Source organism: Cucumis melo, chromosome 11, assembly GCF_025177605.1.
Source record: "Cucumis melo cultivar AY chromosome 11, USDA_Cmelo_AY_1.0, whole genome shotgun sequence".
Classification (NCBI taxonomy): Eukaryota; Viridiplantae; Streptophyta; class Magnoliopsida; order Cucurbitales; family Cucurbitaceae; genus Cucumis; species Cucumis melo.
This window is the reverse complement of record NC_066867.1, coordinates 28,847,308-28,868,137: the sequence shown is the minus strand read 5'-3', so window position 1 is coordinate 28,868,137 and position 20,830 is coordinate 28,847,308. Positions and strand designations below refer to the sequence as shown.

At 31.1% G+C, this 20,830-nt stretch overlaps 2 protein-coding genes and 1 long non-coding RNA gene across 5 annotated transcripts; 2 read left to right on the top strand and 1 right to left on the bottom strand.

Annotated features, from left to right (window-relative positions):
• Positions 1-6,293: 6,293 nt before the first annotated feature.
• LOC103497968 (uncharacterized) lies at positions 6,294-8,033 on the top strand. Its single transcript, XM_008460399.3, has 2 exons — positions 6,294-7,459; positions 7,595-8,033. Exon 1 carries the CDS (start codon positions 6,466-6,468, stop codon positions 7,453-7,455), a length of 990 nt encoding a protein of 329 aa, XP_008458621.1. The 5' UTR covers positions 6,294-6,465; the 3' UTR covers positions 7,456-7,459; positions 7,595-8,033.
• Positions 8,034-10,649: 2,616 nt separating this feature from the next.
• On the bottom strand, positions 10,650-19,221 carry LOC103497972 (DNA glycosylase/AP lyase ROS1-like). Of its 2 annotated transcripts, none has more exons than XM_051091798.1 (26): positions 17,916-19,221; positions 17,736-17,837; positions 17,530-17,625; positions 17,288-17,401; positions 17,061-17,156; positions 16,821-16,970; positions 16,612-16,743; positions 16,330-16,401; positions 16,084-16,188; positions 15,524-16,000; positions 15,274-15,364; positions 13,995-15,180; positions 13,799-13,878; positions 13,603-13,687; positions 13,436-13,527; positions 13,259-13,327; positions 13,063-13,099; positions 12,874-12,956; positions 12,195-12,602; positions 11,913-11,949; positions 11,753-11,810; positions 11,453-11,592; positions 11,307-11,372; positions 11,118-11,232; positions 11,016-11,054; positions 10,650-10,816 (listed from the first exon to the last, which is right to left on the bottom strand). In XM_051091798.1, exons 1-26 carry the CDS (start codon positions 18,955-18,957, stop codon positions 10,650-10,652), a joined length of 5,139 nt encoding a protein of 1,712 aa, XP_050947755.1. In that variant the 5' UTR covers positions 18,958-19,221. The 2 variants fall into 2 exon arrangements, with proteins under 2 accessions (XP_050947755.1, XP_008458622.1); XM_008460400.3 differs by having other exon boundaries at positions 16,821-16,952.
• On the top strand, positions 10,687-19,574 carry LOC103497970 (uncharacterized). 2 transcript variants are annotated; one of them, XR_539514.2, is made up of 4 exons: positions 10,687-10,830; positions 11,699-11,774; positions 12,215-12,979; positions 19,221-19,574. It is a non-coding gene; the product is annotated as an uncharacterized LOC103497970 (long non-coding RNA). The 2 variants fall into 2 exon arrangements; XR_007824893.1 differs by having other exon boundaries at positions 10,689-10,830; positions 11,368-11,774.
• The last annotated feature ends 1,256 nt before the right edge of the window (positions 19,575-20,830 follow it).

Here is a 20,830-nt window from a genome sequence, read left to right as displayed (position 1 = left end):
AATTTAAAAAATCAAAGGCAAATTGCAAAAACACATTTGAAGTTGTTGAAATTACGATCGTAATGATTGACCATTCCAATTTTTAAGCTTTACGTCCAATTTCTTGAATCAAAATTAATTCACTTTATGTGAACTTTAATTCTATAAAAAACAACAAAGAGTATTGAACACATGACATTTTCGAACATTTATTTTAGTATCATCTTAAATCGTTTAATGATCCGAAAAGTTAATGAAATTAGGTCTAAAAAATTGCACGTGTGTTTTTGGATGTACTATGGTTGCTAGGATTTGTAATTTGTTCAACCTTTTACCAACCCACCATTGAAAATTTTGAACATACTCATTTAAGATTTGGTCTTCGTTTTCCTTTCCTTTATGTTGTTTTTGTTTTTATTTTTCTCTTTTCATGCGTTCGCCTACCATTGCTAATATACCTTTTTAATAGTCTAAATAATAATAATGATAAGATTAAAATATCATTTTAGTCTCTAAACTCTAAAGTTTGTTCGATTGTAGTTGTTATAATTTTAAACGTTTAATTTAGTGTCTAAATTTTTAATAAATCTTAAATTTAGTCTCTATTACGAACTTATTGTATTTTTTTATTTTTTTTTTAAATTTTTCTTTACAATTAAGTTCAAAAATATATTTACAATATGTGTTTCTTTCCGATGAAAACTATTATCATTATTAAATCATTTGTAATAAAAATTAAGATTGAGTAAAAATACAGGGGTTAAAATTGAACAATTAAAACTATTTAAACTAAAATTAAACAAATTTCAAAGTGCAATGACCAAAATTAATTGTTTGATCTAATAATGAAAGTCATAACAATAATAAATAAATAATAACGACGACTATGACTGAAATGTATTTCTTTTTCAAATTGTCTAAATTACAATCATTTTTTGACCTCTTAGTTCAAGTGGTCAAAGTTGTTTGCCAACTTCTTTACGGTTGGTTTGATTCACAACTCAAGGAAGAAAAAGGTAAGAAATCGGGAAATTGTAAAAAATAGAATATTTAACAAAATATTTATAATTCATAAGAAATTCAATTGCAATAAATTTTGTTGGTTATGTTCTATAAAATGTAAATGATTTGTTAGTCTTTTTATTTCTAAAAAACACATATTTTGTAGGTAAAATAATCTCAATATATCTTAAGATAAATTTTTACGATAAGAATTGAATCATCACAAATTGTAAGTTATGGATGCTAAATTAACGGTCGCCAACTAAACTATAAATTATTATAAAATTGAAAATATATAAACTAAATCATTACCGACGTGGAGATTAAAATTAATAAATTAAAAGAATTAAGGTAAGAAATTGGAAAATTAAAAGAATTGGTAGAGAGAGCAAAAAGAGGGTGGTAGGTGAGAGAGAGAGGAGGGTAGGTGAGGCAATGGCAATGGCAATGTGTGGTAGGTAAAAGATGTGACGTGGAGGAATGTGGGTCGTTGAATTAAAACGACGACGTAGTCCCCACTATAAACCAATCCTGAGTCCCCATTTGTCGTCCCCTCGCTTTCACAACGTCACCACATTTTCAATTCTCAACTAACACACACTGCTCCACACAAACACACAACCATCAATTTCACACTTTTTTTTAGTCTTTATTATTATTGTTCCCATTGAAATGATAAGAACAAATTAATATTTTTTTAAAAAAAAAAAAGAGCAAAGTTTTGGTTTTGGTTTTTTTTCTTTTTCTTTTTCTTTTTTTTCTTAAGAAAAATGATTCAATTGTTATACTTAAAAGTAAGAATTTGAAATATATCAATGGAGGATTACACTATTATGCATGTTTTATTAGTTGTATGTGAGTGAGCCTAGTAGTTATTAGTTAGACGTTAGAAGAGATCGAGCTTGAGAGAGGACATCTAACAAAATTCATGTCTCTTTTGCATTTGATTTATAAAACCAACACAGTAAAGAGCAAATACGCCAGTGTCATTCGATCGTTTTTAGAAGAATAATAGTGATAAATAAAATTAGACTTTCAAACTTAAATGGTGGTATGATATTGTCCACTTGGGTATACACTCTCATGGTTTTGCTTTTAGTATTATCTTAAAAAAACTCATACCGATAGAGATAGTTGTCTTCACTTATATACCTAAGATCATCCCCTTATCTAACCGATATGGGACTATGGTTGGATTCACAAATTGTATAAGTTTGAGGTTTCAATTAAACGAATTAGTAAAATTTCTACATATTTTAATTTTGAAAAATCTAATTTTAACCTTTATCAAAATTCAATCTCCCAACATTAATTTTTTATCCATAGTTACATAATGAAAGCCAACTTGTCTCGATAGGACTACCGAAATTGAACATTGTTCTCTAAGGAAGACTTTATTAAAAGAAATAGTTAAACAAATCTTATATTTTAAGGTTTGATGCTAAAAAATTGAAAGCCAAGAGGTTTTGTGATGTAGACTGTCGCAATATTTTAAATGTTTACCAAACCCTATATATATATATATATATAAAGTAAACTATAATTGAATTATAACATTCAATTACATCATCCCATTTTAAAGAGTAAATAAAACAAAAAAGAGTTTGAAAATTGATGGAATACATAATTAAAATATGATTGTTGGATAAAATTTACTGAGATATTTGATTTTTTTTTTTTTTTAATAAAAGTTATATTTGTATTGATTTGAATGTATTAAATACATTCTATAGAAGAAGTTTTCATTTTCGGTTCTTCAAAGCTACGATACTCAAAACAAACCTTTCGAAACACACACGAAGAAAAGAAGAAAAAGTGTTGGGGGAAGGGAATAACAATCAGATTGTTTCTGGCCCAAAAATCGGACATGAGCCCAAAAAGTTTCAATGGTTTTAAGTGAGCTTGGGCCTGATTGCTTTTAGGCCCAACAATCAGATTTGAGCTTGGGCCAAAATTAGGTCTAGAGAAAAAAACCTAGTTTAACTAAACTATGATATTTCACAAATGTTATAAATTATGTTTTTTTATTTTGATTAGATTTTCCATATTTTTAGAAGAATTCTAACATTATCATTCACATTAATTATATAGATTTTTCGAAATTGAAATATATATGTTTTCTTATTTAGGTTATTGTCTAAGTTCTTTTTTTTTAATATTATGACAATTAACGTAAAATTATCATTGTAATGAATTAAACGTTATCTCATTTCCTTAATTATATTATTCATTATTAACTGATATGGAAGTAATTTTAAAAAAAGATTGTAATAAATTCCAGCAATGAATATTATATTTCACATTATTTTCATCATCGCCTAATTCATCGTAATTTTTCATCTGACACCAACATCTTGTTATTCATCAACTCCGTTAATTTCTTCAGTCAGTTCTGTTTTCTTCAAATAAGCCTGATTCTGTCATTGAAAAATCGCAACATTATTTCAATTCAGTACATCCAGATCCCTTATTCACGTAATCCTATTTCCTCTGTCATCGATTTTGATTTCATTATTCACTGATTCTCAGTTTATTTTGTTTTTTTCGTTCTCCTCTTACTTTCAGTCAATCGTCTTCCTCGATTCCTAATATTTTTCCTTACTCCATTACTTCGTATATTTTCTATAACGTTTTAAACTTTGATTCTGTAATATTCCATTTAAATATATACCACTTGATATATACAATTTAATAATATGTGTTGACATACAGTTTCCAAACAATATGATATATCAGTTCTCTTGTTTAGTGTATATATACCCCTTCAGATATACATTAATACATATAAATTAACATACAAAAATATGATATGTTTGTTCTTTTATTATATATATACATATATTCTTATTTACAATAATACATATTTATTTTACAAATTGTAGTTGTGAAATATATTCAATAATACATACACATTTTTTTTTTCATGTTCTTAATATTTTGTTTAATTACGGCATGTTTCGGTCATCTTATTCATATTTTTGTTTAGTAAAATTTCCGCGAACAATATATATATTTATATATTACTGTTTAATCTACTTCTATTATGTGATTTATCAAATACATACATCTTATTAATATTTATGTTATTTGATTTGTTACATATATTATACTGCATATATTCAATAATACATAAATTGTAGTTGAAATTCATATATATACATCTTATTCATATTTTTCCTTTATGTTTCGTATTGTTTTATTTATTTTTTTCTCGATCCAATTAGTATTTTCTTTGATTTCTTACACATATACTATTGCATGATACGTTTATGTTTTGTGATTTTTTACAAATATACTTTTACATATATTCAATAATACATAAATTGAAGTTGTCATATTCCCACAAAAGAATATTAAAATTTATTCTAAAATTAAGTTCAAAAGACGCATTAAATGTGGTCGTTGTGGACATAATCGAAAGAGATGCAAGTTTTTCTTATTGAACTAGTTTTTTTTTTTATATTATTAGACTTTTAATATGTTCTTTCAGACTTTTATTTGAAATATCCATATTTCAGTTTTTAATTCAATTATTTTATTTTCATAAATTTTCATCAACTGTATTTATCAAAATTCCTCAATTTATTATATTTAGTATAATAACCTTCGTACATAATCACGATTGTTTCAAACATAAGTTATAATTTATTACATATAATATGAATATTTGAAATAAAATAGATAAACCAATTTAACAAATTGAAAACAAACATTTCATTCAAAAAATATACAATTTATGTTATTTTAGTTGAAACTCCTTTATTGAAATTTGTTTTATCATGGGCTTTAATTGGATTTCAAACGACTGTGTCTATCTAGTTTACAATTAAGTCTAATTCATAGTTGTAAATACATCAATTATATTCAAAATAATTAAATATTCAATTAAATTTTAAAAATATTACAAATATATCAAAACCAACCAAATCTATCAATAATATGAGTCTATCATAGAGTATGTAACAAATGTTAGTCTATCACCAATAAACAATAGCAATCTATTAGCGATAAAAATCTAAACTTTACTACAATTTTTTAAAAATATTTCTATATACTTAATAATTATTTTAAGAATTGCTATTCATTATAATTATCCTAATTTCAAATCGACAAGCCTACGAGATAAAAAAAAAGAACACAAAATTTTCATTTTCAGATGTAATTTTAGTAATAATAATTAAATATACAGTAATATTTTAAAAAAATTACAAATAAATTAACTACATTTACAAAAAAATTTATACATTGCTATATACTTAATTATTTTAAAGCTAATTGTTATATTAGCATGATTCATCGATTAGTTGGAGCACACACTAATTTTTTTGTTACTCCAATTTTTTGTGTCTTTTACTTTTTAATTGGTCATTCTTTGTGACGATAGTGACAAAGTTTGATTAATCAAAAAATTTCTTCCAACAATATTTTCTAGATCTTACAAGTGAGTAAAATTTACCGTAATTAAAGTTTATTGTAAAAATTGTAACACGTTACTTTTTGAGACTCGCCTAACGCATTTATACTATTTTCAACCTATTTTATTACGGGTTATTTCTCTTTATATTATGACTACACTTCATTACCTACCTAAAATACTTTCAAAATTTACGATAGCACTTCGTAAAACTTGACTTACCAAATTTAAGTAGATTACAATATTATTTCGGTTTCCAATATTTGATATGGAATATATTTTCTATACATATATTCTTTTATAGATATTTTAATTCTTAATTTTTCAAATATACAAGAATTAGAGGCTTATATTGATCGATACATCTCTTAAAATTCGGAATTGAAATTGATACAAAAATATAAATTGCTATTTGTCAATTTTTTGTTTACTTTAAAAGAAGTTCATATTTAACTTTTGGGGATAACTATTATAATTTGTTTATTTATTTTAACAAATAGAATCAAAAATTAGTATAAGAAAAGTGATTTAAATATGTAGAATTGGGGATTGATAAATACTTGTGTATTATTATTGAAAGCATGCCTTATTTCCCCCGGAGAAAGACGTTTGTTCTTAACAATAATTGCTATCTCACCCTAGTGATATTATTGTAATCAAATATCCCCATATAACCTTTAACATCATTGTCTACTAACATACTAACATATCCCATAGTGAATACTCGTTTAGGTAAAGAAAAATCATATATATATATATATGATAGTTTGATGTTTCATTTCAAATAATGAAAAAAGATAAACTTATGTATGTTGTAAAGCTCAAATGTTAAAATTTTGCAAAACTAGCCTTCTATTTCATAGGTATATATAACATTCGTAAGGCATGCTCTCGGCTTGGCTTCAATCGATGCTTTGCCATTGGCTTGGTTTCCCTTTCTCTATCTACAACTCCCTTTCTCTCTCTCTCTTCATGCCGTTTTTCTCTCGGATTCTCGAAGCTCTGTAATCATTCTCTGCGAAGAAGACGAAGCGGATGATTGAAAGCTGTATCCCTCTAAAAACTTCAACATGAATTCGACTCCGCTTTCTTATCGTTCGAATCAGGTAGATTATTCTCGCTCCGGTTATTATATTATTCCTCGTGAATGTTCTAAAGCTCAAATGTGCCTTCAAAAGATTCTTCATATTATTTCGTCTGTTCCTCGCCAAGAACCGTGTGTGGATTCGAAAATCGGGAAATTAGACCTCGATGGAAATGTAAGCGGTGGAGGAGGGTTTCGTACTGATTTTAATCTGAGATTCGGTGCGTTTATGGTGGACGAAGATCAAGAATTGGTAGGTTTTGTGGAGAATGGAGGAAGCGGTGGTGGAAATGGTTCGGTAGACGCTACCGAGAAATGTTCGTACGGTGATGGTAACGGCGAGGGCGCGAAATGCTCTGAGTCTCTTGTAAATGAGACTGGAAAATACGACGTTGATGGACACGTGAGGGAAATTCCAGAACATTCGAAGATCGCTGAAAGCAGCAGGTTCAACGAAAACGAAAGCGAAAAGACAGTCGTAGAAGAAGAACAAAGTAACTCGAACAAACTCACGGCGAGTTCCGTTGATCGAAGGGACGATGACGAAGCCGAAACGGCACCGTTCAATGGAGCAAAATGCAAGAGCAGTGGCGATTGTCTAGGTTTGCTCATCGAAGCGGCGAGGCTGATATTTGGAGACATCAGTGAGAACGAATTCGATACTGAGTTAACTCAAGAAGAAAGCGAGTTAAACAACGAGTTAGACATCAAAGATCCGAGTCAACTCGAGAAAGTAATTTCAGAGTCGCATTCAAGCGAATCAAAGAGGATGAAGCTCGAACGAGGAAACTGGATGGTGATGAACATAGTAAGAGATATTGACGACAGGTCGCCATTGGTGAGGTCAAAGAGAGGAAGAAGCCAAGTCTTGCCATGTCGTTATAAAGACTCAGTTCTCGAGCCATGGCGATCCCAACCATTGCCAAGCAAGATCAAGGTCTCGAGGAGACAACGACGATCGAGGTTTCGCACGTAGATCGGTAAAGCATTGAAAAAAATCCTTTTACATATTGATTGATACAATTAATCTGCCATCTGTTGATTTGGTTTGGTATATCAATGTATTGTGTTTTTTGTCGCTGTTGCTGCTGAAATTGGTTCTGTAAATATGGCAGAATCTGAAACTGCAGAGGACACGAGAAGACTGAGGGAGAAATGAGAATCCGCCATTAATGGTGACTGTACAGTGAACGGTAAGATCGCAGGACTGAATTCAGAAGGTGGGTTTTCATTTTAATAATGTCTTCCTCTCTTTTTTTGGCTCTTTTTTTTCCCACTCTTTTTGTGGAGAAGATGGAGATAATGATGAATGGTTTGCGTATTAAAAATCCATAGTTATTGCTGTTTAACCTTCTCAATTCCTAGGCAACATAATTCATTTTTCTCTCCCTATGGTTGAAGTGGGAAACAAATGTGAAAACTTTATATAAGTTTGTAATCATATGTTAAACTTAAGTTGATATTTTAGGCCCTAAATTGTGAACCCAAGTTGCAAATTCTTTTGAGTTACCAAGCAATTGGTGATATTTAAGATCTTACTATCATTCTCTGCAATACTCATATTACTGTATTAGATAATATAATATAAAATTATGTTCACCCATTAACTTAAACTTTTCAATTGTTGAAATAAAATTTAATTAAATGCTAATTGACATTCCCTTATTCTTTATAAGTTCCGGGTTTGTTCTCATTTAACTAAATTTTTTTCCGGTTAATTGGTGATTTAATATGATATTAGAGGGATGCTAATTTAGTCATTTTACTTATCAATCTATGTTTTTCTTTTTTTAGCTAATGTGAAACTTTGCTCTCATCTTTCATTGTTATTTTCGTATATGATAACATGATGTTTATTGATTTAATCATATTCTAATATGGGAATTTGATCACATTTTTCAATCGTATTTCAATATAGCAATGTTGTTGCCATGTTTAAGAATTAACAGTAGTGAAAAGAACTTTATTTTACTATGGTCTTGGGAATTTTTGCTGTAACTTAGGATCTCATAACTAAAAAGAAAAACTTAAATTTTATATTTTTATTAATACTCTAGGCCGTTTAGTCAATGAGCTTACAATCCATTATTTGTTTCGTATATTCCATTAATCTATAATGTTATAACCTTAATTTAATGGCTAAAGTGAACATAATTGGCTAAATGAAATTAAACCTCTCACTTTTATGATAAAAAAATAATGTAAATTACCATGGAGTTAAATACAGTTTTAGCAACTCTTTAAGAATCAATCCATGCTAACTTATGTTTGAGGGTTATATGTTCAAAGTTTCGATATCTAACTTTTGTATTGAGGTTAAGTTCTCTTTGTTGGTCTTTAAATTTTCCATTTAATTAATGATTACTCTAAATTATAAAAAATGACGATATAGCCTTTATACTTTAATTATTCTCAATTAGTTTAGTAATCTATATCTATACGAAATATCATTAAATCATAATAATAATTTTTTTTTAAATAGACAAAATCATTACAAATTGGATTAAATTACAGTCTAAGTTGTTATTTTCCTTAAAATTTTAGGGGTCAAATGTTTTTTTAACCTTACAATAATAAGAACAATAGCTATAATTCAATAAATTATGGAAAATTAAAAAAGAGAAAAGAATAAAGAAATTGATATAAAATAAGGTGGTGGTGAGAGGGAGTTAGAGGAGTGGGTGAAGGAGCAAAGGATGACCGATGCTCCCCTGATTTTGGCTCTTTCTCTGTTAGCCGGTGAAGATTGCATTATCCATTTCTTACGATCTTCTTTTTCTCAATTCTCAGTTTTAAAAATTCCCATTTCATCATTGTTGATTCCATTTTTTTTTCTAACCCTCACTTTTATTTATTTACAGGTTCATTAAGTTTGATTATTTTTTCACAAATCGTACTTAGGTTCTTTTTTTAAATATTTCGAGAAGGTGGTATGTTCTTTATTTATTATTCTTTATATCTTAAGCTTTATTCTTATAGTTGAGAGTTTATTGTTTGATCGGGTTAACTGATGTATCTTTGATATTCCACGACGTAGGTTCGTGAGCTTTTTCTTTTTCTTTTTAAGTAAATATTTTTACCGATTTGTTATATTTTTTTAAAAACTCTTTATTTATTTTTATTATCTCGCATTTTTATTGCATGTTTCATACATATACTAAAATATTTAAATATTCCGTGCCTGCGTAACTATTTCATTTTTTTTCTAGAAATTGAGTTAATTTTCTTTTTGTCTTTTTACAATTGTTTATATATATATATATATATATATATATATATATATATATATATATTTAAATAGGTTGATTGAATTATTAGATAAATTTAAATAATAAAAATTAAAATTAAAAGCTACTTTTTTTTTTATAGTTTCCAAAATTTGACTTTACTTTTCAAATTGCTAATGAGAAAATAAAATAATAATAATAAAAAAAAGATCCAAAAGATTAACAAATGAGGTCTTCCCTTTTAGATTTTTGTTTTTAGAAATTAAATCCATCTTCTTTACTATTCTTACGATGACGTCATCATTTTTAAGTAAGAAGGTTGAAATTTTGCTAAAATTCCAAAAAAAAAAAAAAAAAAAAATCAAAAGCTTTATTTAAAATTGTAGTAAACAAAACTCGGAAACTAACAAATGAGAGTGAAGTTTGTTGACTTACTTCTAAAAATCTAGAAACTAAAAATCAAATTATTATTAAAACGGACATTAATTAATTAGTTGTTTAAATTCGACATATGTATAGTTAATAGAAAATTTGTTAGACCACGTATGAATTCATAATTTCTAGCATCGAACATAGTTGAAGTGAGATTGTATTCATTTTTAGCATAAATCTATAATCGTATTAATCGTTGCCTATACAATGAACGGTGTAATTTTTACATTAAAATTATGTGATCTTTGCCAAATGAAACCAAACAAAACATACCCTTGTGTATTTTTAATGACTAATAAAGGCACGAAAATGTGGTCAATGAGTCATTAGACGTGATTAATGAATACATTAATCTTTGTTTAATTGGCAAGAGTTTATTTTCTAAAATAAATATTAACAATTATATCTATAAATTTTACAAATTGCTATAAATTTTCCCACTGCCTTCCTTCAACATGTGAAAGGATGAAAGAAAAAAAACGAACATAACTACCTCACATCGGATGTACTTTCAAAGTTGTTGTGGTGAGTTTGAATTTGATGCATATGTTTTTTGTTTCTGATCATCGTTTTTGTTTGCCCGGGCTTTTATGGATGCATTGGTTGCCCTGTGCAACCTCTCCGCCAGTCGTTTTGGAGTCCGTGTTCTTCGATCGAATCCTCTCACACAAATGAATCCTACAAAACAATAGGTAACAAAACAATAAATCTCAGCTCCTAGTGATGATTATGAAAATCATGAGTATGTTTTTGTTTGGTTTTTTTCTTCTAGGCTGGAGCATCTTTGTAAATAGTTAGCTCAAGTGTTGAACATATGTCTTATCTACCCTGGTTTTCTTTTAGGAAGAAAGAAAATTGGAACCAAATTATTTCATACCTTTCTGGAAGCAGTATTGGATGTCCTCCTTTGCCAAGCCTGTAAATAAAGTGCATTAGATTCTCTTCAAGAGACAAACCAACCTGTTATATGTTAATTTACCTCTAAAAATTGTTGTCGTTGAGGTTCCAAAATAAGCGATTCTCCTTGGCAGATTCCATATCCATTCCCTAGGAATTTGAATGGGGTTTTTACTTGTTTCATCGTCGGCAAAAACCTGCATTTGAATTAATTATGTTTAGTAGAAACATTATAGATCTAGAACAATTTCAACGTTAAAGTCTGACTAACCTCGTTGACTTGAAAATATGTCCCGTTTAATGGAAATTTGCCTCTCATGGCTGTTCTACAGGGTATCTGCAAGAAATTCGTTCATATATTTTGGTAGTTTTGCAAATTAGTCAAATAATAACTGGTTAGTTTGCTTTTTCACTTACCAAAATTGTTCCACGGACTGCTCCACTATTTTGTTCCCTGATAATGTTGCATGATGAACATGATCCCTCGGTACAAATTTCTCCCGTTTCTCGGTACACGCATCTTGTATTCGGTGGCTCACATGAATCTACAGTTTCACCTGAAAACATTGATTTTTACATCTTAAGCGCTGGATATCCCTAATCATTGGAAATTGGACTTGTATCCCTAATAAAATTGACGTATTGAGATTTGCACGTTTACAGATTACAGATTTCATATATGTATATGAATAGATTACATTGTGCAGCAAGCAGTACCTGGTGATAATATACACAAAAGGTACGGGCAAGGATCATTTGGCTCTCGTCTTTCTAGCTGTAGAAAATAGTTAGAAATTAACTTTTACACAAAGTACAATGGTTTTAGCCTTAAAAAATGTAATGATTTTCCAGCCGAGATGAATGGTAAAGTATTTACCTGTGATAGAAGAGGATGAGTATCTGGAAGTTCATAGCTGCATAATAGAAAAATAAATTACTTCTACAATAAATGGAAATTAGTTTCTTTGCTATGTGTTTTTAGTGAATGAGTATCTAATTCTGCCTACCTTATTTCTCTAGTGCTTCAATTTCAAATTTAGAAAAACTGAGATAAAAACATGTTTATACATAAATCCAATTTTACACTGCTATTCTCATCATATATAGTAACTTTATCAAGTAAAAAGTGGCCCATTAGTCACCAACTCGAAGTACTCACGCTTGATGCTCTGTCCTCAGGCGTTCTATATGCTTTAGTTTGCGCAACGGGGCAGAAGCGACTCTTGTGTGCAAAGGAACCAAAGCTTTAGTGATGGTATCGTCCACGCAGTTCAGTGAAGTTGTTGTAAACTGTCCGGAGCTAAGTCTGATTATAGGAACATCATCAGAATCATACTCATATAAATCTTCAATATCTGTCAATTGGGATTCATCATGTGCAGGCTCAGGTGATGGAGGCGCTTCAATGATGGGTTCACAATTGTTGGTTGCTTCTGAAAATGGATTGGCATCGATATGAAGTACTGATGCTGAATTCATCGCCTGTGTATTGCCTTCAAAACTTTTTTCCGGGGCCATTGTGCTTACTATTCCTTTTTCTTGCGGTCCAGGTAAGGCCAACCTTGCACTATTTTAATTTATAGGAACTCAGCTAGAGAAGACAATCGTGAAATCTCTATATTTTTCACACAAACTCACAACACATGGCTTCCATTAATTGCTTTTTACTCGTTTTGAACTTTTTCACCACAAAATCAACATTTTGACATGGACAAAGAAAAATGTAATGTCAGAACGGTTACAAAAGAAAACAAGAATGAGTTTTCGATCCTTCCAAATATCTTTTTATGCACAACAATATATATAAATGTGCTTTGTTTATGACATAAAATTCATACCTTGCATATGCACTAGCGTAATGCCGACAATCTGCCCTTAGTGGACAAGCATTGCAGTTAGGTTTCCTCTTTGTGCAAAAGACCTGCAGATAGATAAATGTTCAAGGTATATAATCAATTACTTGAAAGGTTTTATATAGATAACAAAATTATCTTCTATCCATCAACGCTTAGGAACTTGTGATTTACCTTTCCAAACGTTATCAGTTGATAATGTAGTTCATACCTGCAGTGGAAACCATGAATTGTGAACTTCTGATTGTTTGATAGATGTTATGAAGTACATAGTTATGCTATGCTAATATGAAGTACATGGTTATGTTATGCTAAAGAAAAAATAAAAAAAGTATGAATGGAAAGTAACAGACAAGGTGTTTAGAATTACAATGTTCGCTGGTCAAGCATACTGAGCCTTGGCCATAGATATTTTTGAATAGAATCCATCATAGGGAACCTACACAAAATATGCAGTCATTCGAAAAATGGTTCTTTATTATATTCTATACATACGTCTCAAGAAGATGCATTTGAAAAATGGTTCTTTTTTATATTCTATACATACGTCTCAAGAAGATGCATTTGAACCTCCTCAGGCAACGGTTCAAGAGGAACCCAACCCAGTCGAACTGCAATTCGTCCAACGTTTATGTCCACCTTTTTTAAAGAAGAAAAATAGGAGTTTAGTATGGAATACCTATCTTACAAATAATTCGTACATATTAATCTTACTGGAAAGGCAACTTGCTGAAGTGCCAAAAGCCTTATGCATTCTACACTCTTCAATCCTAGCCCATCTATCTCTAGTAGATATTCCCTTCAGGCACAAATAAGTAATATATCAAAATCTGAAAATTAAATTTTAAAATTTAAATTCTTTTTGTTCCTGGAATATTCAAAAGAATTTCAGCCATCAAAGAACACTTACTTAACATCCTTTGGAGGAGCATGTCGAAGCCATTCAAGGTCAATGCAACCATGTAGCCTTGCAGTTCGATCAAGAAATTCCTGTATGAAAGATAATATATGAGGCAAGTAAGAAACCTTGGCCCAAAGCCTTAAGTTCATTTGCACTATTATTCCAATCTTTTTTTTTTTTTTTTTTTACTTGAAGTTTCTTAAACCTTGATTCTTCCGGCTATGATGTTATGCTGGCCACGTTCCTTAATGGCATCTGCTATCTTGGTAGGTTCTGCACACCTAACTGCTTCCCAATCCACAGAATCCATGTGGTCATGACTTCTTGGCTCACAGGGAGGATGCTCTCTCCTCATACTATCCCATTTTTCTCGTAAACTATTCCAGTCTACTTCTGGCTTCATTTTACTCTTTTTGGCTTTCCCCTTAGGATTGTTTGTCTCTTTTTCATCATTGAGATGATTAGGATTTCCGTCTTCCAAATATCCTTTTGCCTCTTTCTTTTCTTTCTCTTTGGCTTCGTTGGTATTATTACTTGCTTGAGTCACACTTTCTTGACTTTGGACTTTTTCAACATCAAAATCTACTTTTTGAGATGAATCGTCAATGTCACTTGAAAGCTGAGAACCAGCTTCCATTTTTCCTTCATTGCTCTCAGAACATAAGGGGCACTGAGCATTGACATCACCAATGAGTTGAATTTCTTGATTTTGAAACTTTTCTGTACTGGCAAAAAATCCCTGAGATTTCTCATTTGGTGCGAACTGTAAATCAACTGCTATTTCTTCACAACGGTTAGAATCCTCAGCATTATTTTCAAGTCCACTCTTTGATTTGCTAATGCATTCTGCGCTAGAATAGCACTTCCCTAATGATCTCGGTGTATGCATTGTGTCACTGGAATTGAAGTTTCCGGAAATTGGATTTTGGTCTCTCCAACCCACCTCTTTGGATTCTGAAGTTCTATTTTTTTGATTGCTTCCACACGACGATGTGCTATTTTGACTACTGCTATAAGGTTCTTTCTCAAAGGTTGATTTATTAGAATGGAGCGCCAAGTTATCTGTGTCGTCCAAGTTCTTAGACAAACAGGTCCCACAATCATCTTCTAAACATATGGACGAGAGAAGTGTTGAATCATGGTTTTCTTTTATAGATAACCCCTGGCAATCTTGAGATGAAATTGCATCATCAACAGACATTAATTCTTTAGCTTCTTCAGGATCCCCAGTTGCCTTGTTAGTTTCCATTCTACCATTGTCCCATTTACTTTCACACAGAAATAATTTTTCGTTTCTTTGAGTCGATTGTTGAATGCAGAAAATCTCCTCCCCATGATAATTTTCCGTCTCCGGGAGGGGGAATGTTGCAGCAAGTGACATATAAGCTGAGCTGTGGAGAACAACAAAAGTATAAAATATCAGCTCATTTGGTTTATTTTGATTGGTGCTACAAATCATCTACAGGAAAATGTTAATTCTTTACCTTGAAAGATGGTCGGAGACATTTTGAGTTAGAAAAACACCAACCACGGAATCCACGACCGAACCTTTCCATGGTGAAAAACGCCTATCGCCTGCATATTAGAAAAGTCCTGCTTATGTATAAAGGTTCTGAGCATTTATTGAAGCATGGAGCCTATGACAACCACACTAACTTATTTTGCCTTTTTCTAAGATTAGTACGTAACTGAGATATACAACATATTTCACAGTTACATGAAATAAGCAGTTACCTAAAATTACATGCATTATAGCATTAAAAGCATTTATCCGTCCACGGAAAACTTTCCTTTCATTCTCCCACCACTCTTCGTCGATTTTTTCTTTTTCAGAATTACTGTCATTTTCAAATAGTACCTTCCACACAATAATATCTCTTGGCTCAAGGTTAACTCTACCGATCTCTTTTTTCTTAGTTGAGTTCAATGATTTAGAATGAGGAACTATTGCTCCTTGCATCCCATCAAGAGAATTTGGATTGTGCTCATGCTTGCTGTTTTTCTTTCCTCCTTTACGTGCGTATGGAATAATTTGCTTCTCATGTACCGAAGCAGTTCGTTCCTTCTGCAAATGATGTGATAGACCATTGTTGTTATTAGTTGCCACATAAGGGGAAACGTTTCTAGATAGTGCTTCGTTGTAACGACCATCAGCAGCATATGGAACCAAAAACCTCTTACAGGAAGAATCCATTTCTTCTCCAAGCACACCTTTATTATTTGTTAAAAAAACTGTTATTAGTGCCTTTTATTGTAAGGAGCAATTTTGAACCGTATGCTGAAAAAGAAGATACCTCTCGTTTCACCTTTAAGCCTGTTATGTTCATGATTGTTCCTGATTCCTTCTCTATTATTCCATAATACCATACTGAGGGTGGGTCTCACTTTGTTTGCATTCCCTAATAAGATCCTCACATAATTTCTATCAGTAAATCAATACCATTAAACTTCAATCTTTCTCAAAAACAATTAGAAATTAATTTGTTGGTCTTTCTAGAAACAATTAGAATTTCATTTGGTGGCTGTGAAACAATATATACCACTTGGTTTGGCTGAAAAAGTGAAGTCCTGATGCCTGGTCAAGTTTCCTCCACTTCCTACATTATGAAGACCTGAAATAAGACTGTTAACCTTTTGCCTTCTATTTATTTACACATTGGATCGAAAAAGTGGAGAGAAACTGTCTTAATCAAGACATTTCTCTTAGTTATTTTTTCATTGGAGTCTAACAATCAATAACAACGTAACAGTTAGCTACTTAAGAGAACATTGAACCGAACCAAATTATCTGCCTCCCTGAAAGCAAGGGAATGGTGTAGTACCTGTTGTAATTCTGGGAATTGAAAGGCCATTTTCTGGTGGGTTGTTTCCACTTCTACCCATGCGAAGCCTGGAATTAGTTAAGAAATGGCTGATATCAAGCCATTTCATTGTTACCTGCTCGTTGTGTTCACCTGCAAGACAAATACTGTCAACATTTTGCTTGTAAGTTCTTTAAAGTTCAATTACTACAGCAGAAGTGAAGTCCTACCTAATCTTTTGTTATGAAATAAATTACCCATCTTCCGTAGTCCCCCCTCACTTCGCATATCTGAAAACTTGGAACTAGCTTGAGGGAGTGATGTTTGAGACACTCCTCTTGTTAGTCTTTCTTCCTTGTTGACTGTAAACATACGAAGTGCTACTTTACGCTCCAAGATCCAATAGTTAAAAGGAATACACACACACACACATAACCGTAAAAAAAAAACTCAAGCTGAAAAGAAATTACCATCTGTTATGGTAGTTCCTGTAGATGTATCTCTCCCATTAGCTTGAAGGATTGATGTTTGAGCAGATCCTTTTGTTAGTGTTTCTTCCTTATTAACTGTAAAAATTAAAAGAGCTATATTATACTGTACAAGAGCCATAACCTTGTTGCACTCAAGCCTCAGTAGACAAATGAAATATATATAATATTTTGAATCGTCAAAAAGGCTCTAGCTAAAAAGAAATTACCATCTATCAAGGCAGTTCCTATAGATGTCTCTCTCCTGTTGCCTTGAGTGAGTCCATTAACTTGAGCGAGTGATATTTGAGCCGATCCTTTTGTTAGCGTTTCTTCCTTATTGACTGTAAAAATTAAAAGAGCTACATTATAGACAAGAGCCATAACCTTGTTGCATTCAAGACCCACTTGGCAAATGGAACATATGCAATATTTCGATTTGTCAAAAAGACTCGAGATAAACAGAAATTACCATTTGTTAAAGCAGTTTCTATAGATGTCTCTCTCCCAATAGCATGAGAGATTGATGTTTGAGCCGAACCTTTTGTTAGTATTTCTTCTTTATTGACTGTAGGAATAAAGAGTGCTACATTGATTCTACAAGAGCCATACCAACACACAAAGAGAATATATATAATGTTTTGAATTGCCAACACTCTCAAGCTAAACAGAAATTACCATCTGTTATGGCAGTTCCTACATGTGTTTCTCTCCCATTAGCATTTAAATCAAAGGCAGATTGACAGGCAAGCTCTCCTATTTTTGTGACCCCATCATCATCTGAAATATCATAAAATTTCATCCAGACATTTAAAATCTGAAGTGCAATATTAGCAAGAAAGCCTTAGAGTAGTTTACCTCCGCTACTACAATTTAAAATCTGAAGTGCAATTCTAGCTTGAGATTTCCGTTGATTTCGAGGTCTCTTTAACTGCCACCCTACAATGGGAACAATGTTGTTCCCATTCAAAATTTCTGTTTTTCCGCTGTTGACAGCATGTTTATGTATATTTCTTGGCAATTGGTTACAAACTGGAAGTTCAAATAGTGAAGCTAAATTGCACCTTCTAACCATTGGAGTTCTTTTTCTCTTAGAGAATAAGAATGGCAGTAACTTTTTTCTTGATCCCCTGCCTTTTTCTCTTGCAGCCCTCAATCCATATGGTTTCCTCTCAATTATTTTCCTTGATATTCTCCTTGAACTCCTCTTTCTCTTACATTCCTTTGTTAAACAGAAGCTTTCACTCAAATCGACAGGAGTTCGAACAACTGTTATATTTGAATTCTCCTTGTCTGCTTCCTTTGTTTCAATAGCATCAACTTCTTCAAATACTTTCTCAATTTCCAATTCATTCTCCACTAAAACTAAATTTCTGCAGCTATCTATAGCATCAACTCGATTATCCGGCTCGGTTTCCTTTGCTTCAATGGCTGCAACTTCTTCAATAAATTTCTCAATTTCCCGTTCATTCTCGACTAAAACTAAATCCCGACAACTCTCTATAGCATTAATTTCGGCAAATTCTGCTAAATCTCTGCATCCATCTTCCAACAAGATACTGTTTTTCTGACATGGAACGAGTTTTCGGGTTCTTGGTTTTGGCAAAGGACGAGGTTTTCGAGTCGTTAGTTTTGGTACAACACGACTTGGCGTTTTTGGATTTGGGGTAACTGGTTGTTGTTTTGCCGGTGTTGTATTTGACCCTTTGCTCTTTCTTTTTCTTCCTTCTCCAATCACTTTCGGTCTGTACATTTTTTTTCTAGGCTTCTTTCTTTTGGTTGCTTCTATTCCATTGTTTTGTGGTCTCTTTCTCTTAGCTTCCTGCTGTAATGGAGTTGAAATGCTTGGTTCCATTTCCACTTCCTTCACATGTTTTGATGCAAGAGGTGTTTCAGCCATTAAAATGCTGTATGCTCAAACCACTTCCAATCAATTGAAGAAGAATAACATTAAATTTCTCTAAAAGAAAAAACCAAATATCAGATTCCACATGGAATTTCTCTAGTAAATCTTGGTAGTTACAATCTCAGGCAATCTAGAGAAAATCTTTTATCGTTATAATATTATATTATATTATATTATATTATATATATATATATATGTGTGGGGGTAAAAATACCTCTTTTTATCACTGACCCAGTTTGTTAGCCCCCACCCTGCAGGTTACCGAACTTTTCTTTATGAATGAGAATTTAAATAACCGGTGCCTTCGTTGCCGGCAGCCATAGCTCATTTTCACTAACAAGCACAACTCCAACACTTTCAATAGAGAAACCTCATGTATGAAGGTTTGGAGAAAGAATGACGAAATTGAATTTGGGTTTGAGAGTTCTTTTCGAAACAACAACTTCTGGAGAAGGACTTGTAGAAAACGGCCGTCGGGGATGATGGGTTCCGGCGACCTGACCGGCTGGGTTAGGGAGAAAGAGAGAGATTAAATATTTTTTTAAAAAAACTAGTATTTTAATTGTTGTTATTCCATTTCTAATAATAAAATTAGAGATGTTTTAAACTAATTATTCAAAATCGAGAGACTAAAACGAGCACTAATCAATCAAAATGTTGGACTCAGACCACTTCCAATAATCAACCAAAGAAGAAAAGCATTGAATTTCTCTAGAAAAGGAAAAAAGAAATGGCAAATATTATCATATTACATTTGCATTCTTTTTTCTTTCCTTTTTTGGTGCAATTTTCATTATTTTCAAGTTGGGTTTTTATTTCGAGATAAATTTTTTTCTTTTAGGAAATTAGAGAGAAAATCTGTTTTTGGTGTTGGGGAAAATCTTGGTAGTTATAATATATATTTGTATATAATATTTCTTTCTTTTTTATTTTCATTTTTATTCGGTTTCCCATAAATTTGAATGGTAAATACTAAAACTTTTCATAGATTCATTATTTTTAATAAAATAAAGTTTTGCACATAAAATACACATTAAAATTAACTATGCTAATCAATTTTTGTAATTTATGGAACACCAAGAACTAACATCTACCTATTAAAAGATTTGAAATTGCACCCTTTTAAAAGTTAATAAAAGGGATGTACTAAGTGGGATTGGGTGGTTAAAGGTAAATTATGGACCTGAGGTAGTTGGTTGCAAAAATCAAACCTATCTGATTGCATCATGGGATTGCTTATTTTCTCTTTCATAATTTAGACTTTTTTTTTTTCATTCTTTTATTTTCACTAAAAGTTAAATATTTGTTGTTAAATAAATGGACCTAAAACATCTTTGGATGCATAAGACCATGTATAATCCAATTATACCTTCAAATATATTCAAAATAGAAACAAAGAACATTAAGTCTATTTTTTTTTCCTTTTAAAAACGTGTTAGTTTACCGTTTGAGTTTAGAATTAAAATTCTCGTCCATCCAACAGATTTTAAAGGTAAAAAACTACGTTAATAGAAAATGGACTTTATTTTGAGAATATAGAAGAGGTAGAATTTTTAGACTTTTGACAATTTTTTTTTTTTTTACTTTCATAATTTCAAAATAATTAAAAATCTATGGAAAATACTTTCCCAAATAATAAGACCAATAAAATAAAATAAAATAAAATAAAATAAAATAAAATACAATAATAATAATAAAAAAAAAAGAAAAAATCATCGATATAATATATATATATATATATATAAATAAAGACACCCAAATTGATCTCCAAAAAGAACACAAAATATGATAAAACCTCAACGAGAGATTCCAAACAATTCCCATTATGGAAAGCCCAGACCAGCCCATGATGATTACTATGATGAGT